The 12,531-nt window shown below is 39.4% G+C and overlaps 1 protein-coding gene across 4 annotated transcripts in view; it reads right to left on the reverse strand.

Moving 5' to 3' along the window:
* Window positions 1-625: 625 nt before the first annotated feature.
* Window positions 626-12,531, reverse strand: part of TTC21B (tetratricopeptide repeat domain 21B) — a 55,085-nt gene continuing 43,179 nt past the window's right edge. For 2 of the 4 annotated variants that reach the window (XM_070731698.1, XM_070731699.1), the window contains 8 exons: window positions 10,018-10,099; window positions 9,548-9,698; window positions 7,762-7,923; window positions 6,363-6,558; window positions 5,440-5,664; window positions 4,025-4,145; window positions 1,327-1,394; window positions 626-1,145 (listed from right to left, as the gene is read on the reverse strand). In XM_070731698.1, the coding sequence (XP_070587799.1) occupies window positions 1,068-1,145; window positions 1,327-1,394; window positions 4,025-4,145; window positions 5,440-5,664; window positions 6,363-6,558; window positions 7,762-7,923; window positions 9,548-9,698; window positions 10,018-10,099 (1,083 nt within the window). In that variant the 3' untranslated portion in view covers window positions 626-1,067. Of the gene's footprint in view, window positions 1,146-1,326; window positions 1,395-2,176; window positions 2,231-3,441; window positions 3,582-4,024; window positions 4,146-5,439; window positions 5,665-6,362; window positions 6,559-7,761; window positions 7,924-9,547; window positions 9,699-10,017; window positions 10,100-12,531 lie in introns of all 4 variants that reach the window. The other 2 variants (XR_011557279.1, XR_011557280.1) reach the window with 2 other exon arrangements.

The raw sequence follows: 12,531 nt of genomic DNA on the forward strand, positions 1-12,531 counted from the left end.
AACCCTTCTATAGGAAGCTTCTGGCAAATACAAATTCCATGAAAAAATTAAAAAATGCCTATTGTAACAATAATGAGCAAAATATCATACAAAACTGGTTATGCCACAAATAACTAGAATTCAGTTCATTGGACCTGAACCAAAATTAAATGCCTAAAGTAAGTGTCAATAGATGACTGTGAGCACAGATCTTGTCCTGCAGTGGTTATAGATAACGTTCTAAAAAATTGAGAATTTAAAGCTGAAGTAAAGAGTCACTTTCTTTCTTTCTTGCAAAATTTCATCTCTGTGTATAGTTTACATAAAAGGAAGAGTTTTTTAATAAAAAAATTCAAAACCAGCAGAACTAAATAAATACTGTTGGTGTACGGTGTAGCAACAATTGGTGCAGCAACAGGATGTGGATATGACACACAAAAAGAACCAACACTCAACCACTAGGATGAAACCTTAACATCAGTCTTTGAAAATTGAAATCAGATTTAAGGATACTAGGAAATTGCAGGATCTAATCATAGAACTCATACTTCTGCAATAAGTAAAAATTAGGTTATTGCTTAAATTTTCCAGCAAAGAGGGATGATAGCTTACAAAAACAAAAGTTAAAACTAGAGAGATACAAATATAACATTGTAGTAAAGTACTTTATTTCCCCCTTTCTTAGTATTCCCGGGGATTCAGAGTAGACCCTGTTTCAAAACATTGATTACACTCCAAATAAATCACCTCTACAATGTAGAAAGAGCAATAGACACAGCTGGAAGTTCTCTCTACAGATTTCTCTACCACAGAGCGATCTTCAAAGTAAGTTCCTGCTGTGCATGTTGTTTCTTTTACTCAGTTTATCTGGATTGCAGCCAGCATCTACAGGAGGCAAGTGTGACACCAATGATCTTTTGTTTTTGCTGAACCCTAAATACTAAAGCAGCCTGTTTTTAAAATAAATCTACAAGTAGTCTCTGCTGGTTTTCGCTGGGAACTAGTTGCGTGTGCAGCATCTTCAATTTTACAGATGACTTTAAAGTCCCTTTTATCTTCCAAATTAACATAAATACATTCATCAATGCTCAAGTCCTTAAAGAGGCACGTGCTTTATCAAGTATTTCTTTTTTTATCTTCGGGTAATTTGGATGTGCTTCTAAAACCTGTTGAATTTTAAAAAAACTTGCATTGAGACTGCTTTTCAAGCTATAAGTTAACTTTAAAACATATGTAACTATATTTTCTATTGCTCCACCATAAGTTTATACATTTGCTTTATTCTGATTCTTAACATGCAACACATACACATACCCCTTTGATTATCAGATAGTCAGTGTAGTTTACCTTATGACAAATAGTGATAGCATCAATATGTCTCTTGGCTTTCAGATAATTAAAAGCTAGCTTGAAACCTGTAAAAGCAGAATGATACAGTTTTTCCAAAGAAATATTTTTAAAGAAATAAAAATAAAGAACTAAGATGATATGCACATGTTTCTCTTTCCAGTTTAATTTATGGCACAAATACAAGTTTTTAAAATGAAAAGATAACCTATTAGTCTGTTATACAGAATTTTCATCTCCCTCAAAATTTACCCTTATCCCTCAAACTCAAAATCCTTAACACCACCAAACAGGAAAAGAAAGGACAAACCATAGAGAAAATTTCTTTTAATTCCCCACCACCCATCTCCTTTCGTTCACATTTTCTGACTGCAAAAAAATAATTTCATGGTTGCTTATTGTAACACCTTCATTTCAGCTCAAAAGCACATGATTTGAAAAGAACATCCCAATCAATTTCCCAGGCGCATCTGCATGAAATATCAAGTCAAATATCTGTATTAGGTCTTTGATAGCTTTTTACAATGTAGTAATAAAAAAATTAGAGCAAAAGAAGAAACAGTTTAATACAACTATTAGGAAAGAGGGGAGGAATGGGACAATAAAACAGCATATCTAACTAAAAAAATTGCACAGTTGGGTGACTTGGTAAAAAAAAAATAGCCACTTGCTGTGTAAGTATAGGGTTAGTGTCCTTTAAAAGATAATGAACATAAAATTTATCTGATTGGTCCTTTTATTTGGAAATGATTGGTGAAATCAAAGCATGTCTTGCGGCACCGTAGAAGGGGGACCTTATTCAAACAGATGTTGCCCCTGTGGTTCTAGAGATGTAGAAACTTTCACCTACATTCTCATACTTGCATGAAATAATCCTCAACTGGTCCTATGGAACTGAGGAAACCTTTGGATTAAGCACAATTAGGTATGTTTATATTAACTTTGTTCAGGTTAGAAAATGCTGAGCTATATCGTAAATGATAACAAGCCGGCTCTATGGAGCTTGGCCTTGGACAGACTCAATTCTTTTTATGGAGTTCACTCTGGAGTGAATTACATTTCAGTAGTAGGTACTCAGCATTCCTCAGTGGCTTCATGGAATGAAGAATGTGTTGTAACAACATGGATTTGAGCTCCAAGGCCAGGCAGAGGAAAGGGGCTTGTGGATTTAAGAGCTGAATACAGAAAGCTACACTTATCTCCCAAATTCAAGTGAATTTTCTCATACCCTACAGGTATCCCAGAGGACTAGCGTAAACAGAGAGAGAGAGAGAGCTGAACCTCCAAAATTCTCCAAAAGTTGAAGCTGGTAGCATTTTTCTCCGCTCTCGGTTTTATGAACTTTTGAAGGGATAAATGTAAGGAGAGCTTGCTGTCCTTGAAAGCATGTTTGTTTCTATCCACAAGGAAATTTAAGTAGCTTCCCTTCAATTAAATTTTGCCTTAGCCAACCTGAGAGTTCCTAGAATCACACTGCTCTCTGCTGCCAACAATCTTCAATAGCATAAAATCAGCTATTATACATAGCACTTAACCTCATCAATTTGAAAAATGCTGAGGGCTTCTCTAGAAATCCAAAAGGTGATATATCCAACTATGTACTTTTCCATCTAGACACATGATGCCTGTCTATGGATGCCCATTATAAGTTGTTTGTGTATTTGTGTGTGTGAGAGAGAGAGAGAGAGAGAGAGAGCACGCATGCACAAAAATAGTAATAGCACTTAGACTTATATACTGCTTCACAGTGGTTTACAGAGTCAATATTATCCCCAACAATCTGGCTCCTCATTTTACCAACCTCGGAAGGCTGGAACTCTGATCTGGTGACATTTGAACTGCTGGAAATTGGTAGTCAGCAGAATTAGAATACTGTTTTCTAACCACTGCACCAAAACGGCTCAAAAAAGTATGAATGAATGAAAATGGATGGTCTCCATTAATTGCATTACTGGCTTTCCAAATATTTTTAAAAGAGAAAGGTACCAATTTTAGAAAAAAAAGCTAGCAATTTTCTATTAGATACAGAATGTTATTTTCTGTATGGTATCAACAAATACCTGCATTTTTGTTTTCTGAATTATGTTTTATGTTCTGTTTTGTTAATTTACTCACAGGATTGCCTCTTGATAAAATCAAACAATTTGATAGGCTGCAGCACAGTGCCATATATATCTGCTCAAAAGTAGATTTCCAAGAAAATATATGTAGTATCTACAGTACTTGGATGACAGCACTGTCATCTTCTAATGGGGCTGTAAAACATATTGGATTAATTTTAGATACGTTCAAATGGATTTCAACTATTTGAAAGAATGTCTTTTCCAATTAAAAGTATTACATTGAACACATATCTTGATATCAAGCCTAAAACAGGAAATGTTTAAAGAACAAATCATGCAAATTTTATTGAATCACTGGCAGGGTCTATCCCTCTTTTCAATACTGTATTCTGCTTTCAACAGGCTGAGATCACAGTTTACAATAGGCGTTCTAATATCACTTCCCTAATATTCTAATGCTAGGTATTAGAGCAGGTGAAAAATGATCCGGTAAAGAACAGGAGAACATATAACCTGACTTGATTGTAGATGTATGTTTCCCATTTCCAAATTTGGCAAGATTTCATATATAATTTGCCACGGCTGGTAATAATTATTGGAAGAGCAGAAAAAGCAGATGCCAAGAACAGACCTACCAATGGCTGGATTGGTTTGGTTTCCATATTTCCACGCCAACTCATAGTTTAGAGCTGCATCTCTGTAAGCTTGCTCTTTTTCCATAATGTATCCCATATATTCATAAGCTTTGCAAGACGACTAAAAAACAACAACAACAACCAATTATTCCTAAGGTTAGAATCTCACTATTAAAATAATAAGCTAGTTCTGGGGAGTTTTCTGAAAAATATTTTGTGGATGTTAGACAAAACCAGAACTTTCACTTTGTTTGCTAATAGTCCTCAACTTACAACCTGAATTGAGCCCAGAATTTTTGTTGCTAAGTGATACATTTGTTTAACTGAGTTTTGTTCCATTGTATGACCTGTTTTGTCACAATTGTTAAGTGAACCACTGCAGTGGTTAAGTTGGTAACATGCTTGGTAAGTGAATCTGGCTTCCCCATTGACTTTGCTTGTCAGAAAGTGACAAAAGGTGATAACACGACCCTGGGATATTGCAATCGTCATAAATATGAGTCAGTTGCCAAGCATCTGAATTTGGATCACATGACCACGGAGATGTTGCAACAGTTGTCAAGGTGGAAAATGGCCATAAATCACTTTTATCAATGAGGTAACTTTGAAAGGTCACTAAAGGAACTGTTGTAAGTCAAGGACTGCCTGTAAAAGAAATAGCACTCTGCAAACTGCACAGCCTTCCGATTGGTCTCCCAACGCAATTCAAGGCATGGGATATTATCTATAAAGCCCTACATGGCTTAGGACCAGATTATTTACAGGATTCTTCTGCCTCACATGACCCAGTGACCGATTAGGTTGCACAGAGTTAGCCTTCTCTGGGTTCTGTCGGCCAAGCAATAATAATAATGATAATGATGATGATGATGATGATAATAATAATAATAATTATTATTATTATTATTATTATTATTATTATTTAGATTTGTATGCCACCCCTCTCCGAAGACTCGGAGCAATGTTGGCCGGCAGGACCACGGGGAAGAGCCTTCTCTGTTGCGGCCCCAGTCCTCTGGAAGCAACTCCACCCAGAGATTCGTACCACCCCCACTCCCCCCGCCTGGGGCCATTGAGTAGTAATGCTCACTGCATCTGGTAGTATGAATGAGTTATGACTGTACGTTGTTTATATGGGGTTTTTAAATTCTTACTTTATCTTTTTATTGGAGTATTTTAACTTTGTATTATAAGCTGCCCTGAGTCCACTAGGAGAAGTGCGGCATATAAATTAGAAAAATAAATAAAAATAAATAAATTTAGAAGAATTGTTTTAGCAGCCAAGGACTGCATGGAAAACTATTATGAGCTATAGTTGTAGCCATAAGCCTCTTCCTCTTAAGTGATCATTACAAATCTCAAGAGATAGATTAACTAATTAATAGTTTTCAAATGGTTTCTGGTTTGCTAATTACCCTATTGTGACGAAGGCATCGTTTCAGTAATTCACTCGCCATGTCATATTTTGAAGACTGGATGTAAATATCTGCAAGCAAAAGCCAACTTTTTTCAAACTCTTCGGCATCAATGGGATTCCAGTTCATTTTTGAAATTCGTTTCAACTGGTTTCTGGCTCTTGGGGTTTGCTTTAAAATCATGTACGCTGTCGCCATTCCCAAAAGGGCCGGGACATGATCCTTCTGCAACAATAGATGGAACAGAGAAGATAAACCGAGAATGCGACAGAAAAATAAACTTGCCAACAGTGTATATTGTGATGCACATTAAGCCCCAAACTAAAGATCAATGTGCATTGCTCTCAAGAGCCTTAAACATTTTTCTGCTAAATAGGTGCAGGAAAACAGACTTCTATAGTGGTGTTTCTCAACTCTGAAGTCCAAACTTTAACATCTTTGGACTTCAATTCCCAGAATCCCCCAGCCAGCATAACTGTCTCCTCAAGCAAAGCATTTTAGCAAACCATTGTTTTTTTCTCAATCTCATTGATGAACTTCACACAGTCAGTATATTTTATTTCAGTGGCTTCTATGTATGTTCCAAAGCTAGCAAAAGACAGGAACATGGTTATCAGTAACTATATTTCACTAGAAGCCAGAATCTAACACTTGCAGCCATATGACCAAGGAAGATTTGTACCCTATTTTCTTAGACTTCCTCTATTCACATCCCAGCACAAAGTACACTTTTTAAATATTAAACTCTAGATCATGGGTGTCGAACTTGCAGCATCATACTGCCATCATGTGACGTTTTGCAATCTTTTCCCCATTCATGTAGCTGGGGTGGCTGTAGCTTCCATGTGATACATCTGGCCCGTGGACCACCAGTTTAACACTCCTGCTCTAGATGTTCAATTGAACAAATGTTTTCAACTTACCTCATTAGTAACAATTTCTGTAAAGGCCTGTAGTGCTCGCTCAACGTTTGATTTTTGTTTGGTTGCCATTAAACAGTAATTTTCCATGAGGCCAAGCTGAACGTGACCTTGAGCAGTCTGAGGCTTCAGTTCTTTTAGGAGTTTTTCTGCTGTTCTCACAGCCAGCTGGACTGATTCTTGCTTTTCTGTAGAACTACTAGATGCAGGAAGAAACATCAAGGTTATATTTTAGAATGCCTTAGCAGTAGGCAGGAAAGAGACATTCTTGTATGTATTCAAGGTATAAATGCAAAAAAGTATTTAAGAGTACTTTTCAGTTTAATGCATAGAACAGTGATGGCAAACTTTTTCTGCTTGGGTGCCAAAAGGTTGTGCACGTGTGCAATTGCGTGCATGCCCACACCCATAATGCAATGCATTCATACACAAACCTCCCGCTACCCCCCACAAATGTGCAGAGACTTCATTGAAGTCTCCGTACTTCTGTTAGGCCCATTGTGTCATTTTTCGCCCTTCCTGAGCTTCAGGAAAACCTCTGGAGCCTGTGGATGGCAAAAAATGAGCCCAATGGGCCTACTGGAACTTTGGCAGTGAACTTCCAATAGGCCTCCTGAAGCCTGGGGAGGGCGAAAAACGGCACAATGGGCCTACCAGAAGTTTGGGAGCTGACATAGAGCAATGTCTCCTGTGCTCTCAGACCTGTCCCACCTGTGGCATGCATGCCATAGGTTCCCCATCAGGGGCATAGAGAGTAGTGGTGTCTCTTTATGAAACAATGCATTACAATGCTCTTATTGTATCAGTCCCTTGGCTCTTAAGCCCTCTTTTCAGGGTTCAGTGAAAATTGGTCATGGAAGTAGAATTTGGTTAATGGATGTTAATGTCAATGCTCCGTCAGATATGATTCCATCCATAAGGCAAATCTCTGTCAAAAAGGGCAAGGATACAACAGGCATGTCTAGTTCCATAGTGTACTTTTTTTCTTCTTCTTTGAATGTCTGAAGATGGATTTCAGTCTTTCTTGAGCATAGAACAAAGCAAAAAAAGAAAAAAGAAACTGACAAAAAAGCCCAAAAAATGTACAATTATAGAAATTATTTTCCCATTTTATTGAATTAGCTAGTTGATAAGCTTTGGAGCCTTTTTAGTGTAAGGTGGGGCTGAAGTAGAAATCACCATATGAAAATTTAAACCAGCAAATAAGGGTTTTTTCCCCAGCATCAAGTATTTCTTATTAACACTGTTATCTAACAATCAGCAGGATGAATTGTCACAAAATTTACTGCTTCACCCTACACAGTTTGAACCAAAAACAAACTGGATGGATTCTTCCAAACATGACTGATTGAATTCATTGAACAGGATACCATGTAAAATAGTATGAGTCACCATCACTTACTCTATGTCACCATCCAGATGTTCAAATGCCTCACCTCCAATCGTTTCATTGTCAGGGTTTAAGCAAATTTCAATCATATTATACACTGCATTTTGTCCCCAGTCATTATCTTTTCTTGCTTTATTAAAATGTCGAAGGGCATCATTTGGTTCGCCAGTGTACCTAGCAAAAGAATTAATCTTAATACCTTGTGTGGAAATAATTTAAAATAAAAGGAAAAAACATTATTCCAAAGGTGCTTTTTCAGGAGGCAACTGGATTTTGTTTTTTCATTTCACTTCTTTTGGTTAATATCTCATTTAGTTCCCAGAAATTAAAAAGAAGCATGTTGAAGCCTAAGAGAAGCAAAAATATATTTATAGCTAAATGAAAAATAGTCTAGGGCACCAGACTAACAAAGCATAATGCAGTAAAGATTACATTTGCTGCTAAGGGAGCTATCTTTACACACAGACTCAAGTCAGCTTTATACCGGGTTCATTTTAAAATCACATTTAGCAAATTAATTAGCTTATCTATGTAAAGCATGTGGCACTCAATCTTCCTTTCGAATATGAAAATAGAATAAAAGTGCTAATTCTAAGATTGATAGGCAATCCTTTACAGGAGAAACATAATCTCTTCCACCTTATGTCATTACCACCAAGAATCATCATAAAATAAAAATTTAAACATATGGGTCAACCGCTTACATTTACACACTTATCTTCTATTAAAGTATATATCCAATTAGCATTTGATTATAGCACATCACTGTTTGATCTGCAAAAGCATGGCAATATTTTCAACTTTTTTTACTAGACGCTGGCGAGTGGACGCTCACGAGGGGACTCTTGTGTGTGATTTTGGTGATTTTTTGCTTTCGCGCAAGTGCAGAAGCAAAAAAATAGCCAAAATCTCATGCACGCAAGCCTCCCCACACAAGATTTTTCTTCTGCGCATGCGCAGGAAGTAAAACCCCCAAAAGATTCAAGAAAAAAGATGGTGCCGCCCGACAGTGGTAATTCACAAATCCCGCAATCTGGCGGTTGCTACGGGTACGGAGTCGCCTATCGCACCAATAGGAACCCATCATTGTACAGTGTCTATAAACTCAGAGTGGCTGAGTTTATCTAATACATTAAGTTTAAAAGAGCCTGATAAACACATAAGAGACAAGAGGGAGGAATAACAGCTTGTAGCTCAAGGATGTTGGAGGTAGAGAACAGGAAAATGCAAAAACAGCATATTTTGCTAGACATCAAGAATGAGGCGCATATATAATACAGATATACTACATGAACTTGCTTGGCTAATATTATTATTTATTAGATTTGTATGCCACCCCTCTCCGAAGACTCGGAGCGGCTCACAACAGCAAAGCACAGAACAAATCCAATGATTAAAAAACAGTTAAAACCCTTAATATAAAAACAGTCATACCCCCCAAGCAAACCATACATAAAACGGAACGGCCAGGGGGAATCAATTTCCCCATGCCTAGCAGCAGAGGTGGGTTTTTAAGAGTTTGCGAAAGGCAAAGAGGGTGGGGGCAGTCCCGATCTCTGGGGGGAGTTGATTCCAGAGGGTTGGGGCTGCCACAGAGAAGGCTCTTCCCCTGGCTCCCGCCAGACGACATTGTTTCATCGACGGGACCCGGAGAAGGCCAACTCTGGGACCTAATCGGCCGCTGGGATTCATGCGGCAGAAGGCGGTCCCGAAGGACCAGCTTTTTCATAAAAGCAAATAAAAAAGACTTATTTTTCCAGATTTGTTTTATTTTTAGAACTTTTTTAGCCATACATACCACAAATACAATCCTTTGCAATAATGAAAACCTGGATCAAGTTTTGTCCTTGGAGAATGTTTCTCAGACATTGCAAGGAATCTTGGAACTTCCTCTAATTTTCCAGCTCTTCTTAACAGATCAATTAAACGAGAAAGTGTAGTATAATTATCTGAGCATGTGATAATGAAAAATAATTGTTTATTAATAATAAAAGCCACGGAAGCAAGAAAAAACAGAATTATTGTATAAATTTAGCTCTGCAAATTATGTAATTCATCTACTTTATTTAATATAAAAGTCTTTTCTGGTTTAGAAAACTTTTTCGCATCTGATCTTGAATATGGTACATTGTCCTATTACACCTCTACGGAATATTTTGTTTGTAATCATTTGTGGAAAAGAATCGGCTCCCTCAGCCCTTTCTCAAGATTTGTTTGATTTTGAACAAGGCTTGGAAGAAAAGAACCACAAAAGGCTTCAATACTCACCAGGATGGCGATCCAAAAGCTGCTGGAAATGAAACACAGCCTGATCGTAGTCCTGTTTCTTGAACATCAGGTCAGCCATCATCTACAGCAATTAAAGCAGCCAGGCTCATCAATCAGAAAGTAGTGCATGGCCTGCTCTACATTGAACTAATCTTGCAAACACCAGCCTTTGGCCACAGTGAGTAAAAGTTCAATTGGGCCAGATATTTGATCTAGGCCAGGTTTGGGCAAAGTTGGCTCTTCTATGACATATGGACTTTGACTCCCAGAATTCCTGAGCTTGCATGATTGGCTCAGAAATTCTGGGAGTTGAAGTCCACCAGTCATAGAAGAGCCAACTTTGCCTACCCCTGACCTGGGCAAATGCTAGCAGTGTATCATAAATGTTAAAGGGAAAATAAATTGCTCACTTTGATGGAGGATGAAATTTAAACGAGGCCAATGCCGGTAGAAAGAAGTTTAGCATCCCATTCCCATCAATGAAGCCCCTTAAAAATGACACCACCACCACCCCAGCAATGACATAAATGGAATCTATTTGAAAGTCTCATAAAAATGGAGGGAGGTTTCGTCTTTCCTTTATTTTATTTATTTAATTTGGTTTATTTAATTGCTTTCATTTCTGTAGCTGTTCATCTCAATAAATGACCTGGGAGTTCTACAAAATAATTTAAATTACAGTGAACCCTCGATCATCGCGAGGGTTCCGTTCCAGGACCCCACGCGATGATCGATTTTTAGCGAAGTAGCGGTGCGGAAGTAAAAACACCATCTGCGCTTGCGCAGATGGTGTTTTTGCTTCCACTGCCGCCCGCCCTTTGCCCGCCCACCCCGTTGCTCGCGCCTGGGGTGCGCGCGCGTTTGGGGACTCCCTAGATCCGCTCCCCAGCTGGGGAGCGGATCTAGGGAGTCCCCAAACGCCCGCGCTTTCCCCAGCTGGGGAGCGGAGCTGGGATGTCCCCAAGCGCGTGCCGCCCGCCCGCCCACGCCGTTGCTCGCGCCGCCGCTGGGGTCTTACGGGGGCAAGAGGGGGAAGACCCAGGGAAGCCTCTGCCCGGCGGGGAAACTCCACCATCTATGCATGCGTGGAAGGGCACGCATGCGCAGATGGTGGAGTTTACTTCCTGGTTGAAAACTCGCGAAATAGCCCTTTCGCGATACTTGAACACGCGAAACTCGAGGGTTCACTGTATACAGAATAAATATGTATGGTTGCTGAGTAAAACTACTGCCACATGGCCAAAAAAGCGGGGTTCTTAACACACTCAGGGTCCCCGGACAAAGCCAGTGGTGGGATGCTACCGGTAGGCTATGGTACAGTTCTACGAACCGGTAGCAGTAGCGGTGGGAGGCTTCGCCCACCAACCTCACGTATGCACACAAACTGGTAGCAATGGAATTTAGAACCCATCACTGGTCTAACTAGATCTTCATGGCCTTACAAAAGACCAGCAGGGTCAGACTCATCCTGATCTCTGAAGGCAGGGGCTATGAAAAAGAAAGTCTGTCTCCTAGGCCATGTCAGCTGACATACCTTGGTTGATGGGACCTGTAACATGTCTATTGTCCAACCTGCTGGACTGACTTTCATAGACAGAACAACTGAGAGAAGAGAGTTCCTCAGATAACCCAGTCCCAAGCTATAAATGTTTTTAAAGATGACCCACTAGCATCTTGGATTGCACCTGGAAACTCACTGGCAACCAAGGCAGCTCATGCAGTAGTTATATTACATGTGTCAAATGTCTGGCATCATTCACAACCTGTGCAAACACATTCTGCAGCAGTTGAAAGTTCTGAATACTTTTCCAGGACAGCCCCCTGTAGAGCACATTACAATAATCCAGGCAAGAAGTTATGAGTGCAGCAGTGACTGAGCAAAACCTCTGGATCCAGGTTTAGGTACAACCAATACACAAACTGGAGGCCGTTCAAAGTCACAGCTGCCATCTTCTCTTCTAGCATGAGCCATGAATACAGAAATACAGAATACAGATTATCTCAGGGACCGTCTTCTGCTGCACGAATCCCAGCGACCAGTTAGTTCCCACAGAGTGGGTCTTCTCCAGGTCCCGTCAACTAAACAATGTCGCTTGGCGGGACCCAGGGGAAGAGCCTTCTCTGTGGCAGCCCCGGCCCTCTGGAACCAACTCCCCCCCAAAGATTAGAATTTCCCCCACCCTCCTTGCCTTTCGTAAGCTGCTTAAAACCCACCTCTGCTGCCAGGCATGGGGGAATTGAGATACTTTTTTCCCCTTTACAATTTTATGCATGGTATATCTATATGTATGTTTGGTTTTTATAATAATGGGTTTTTAACTGTTTTTAGTATTGGATTATTATTATATGCTGTTTTATTACTGTTGTTAGCCGCCCCGAGTCTGTGGAGAGGGGCGGCATACAAATCCAATAAATAGATAGATAGATAGATAGATAGATAGATAGATAGATAGATAGATAGATAGATAGATAGATAGACAGACAGACAGACAGACAGACAGACAGACAGACAGA

Source organism: Erythrolamprus reginae, chromosome 1 (assembly GCF_031021105.1).
Source record: "Erythrolamprus reginae isolate rEryReg1 chromosome 1, rEryReg1.hap1, whole genome shotgun sequence".
Classification (NCBI taxonomy): Eukaryota; Metazoa; Chordata; class Lepidosauria; order Squamata; family Dipsadidae; genus Erythrolamprus; species Erythrolamprus reginae.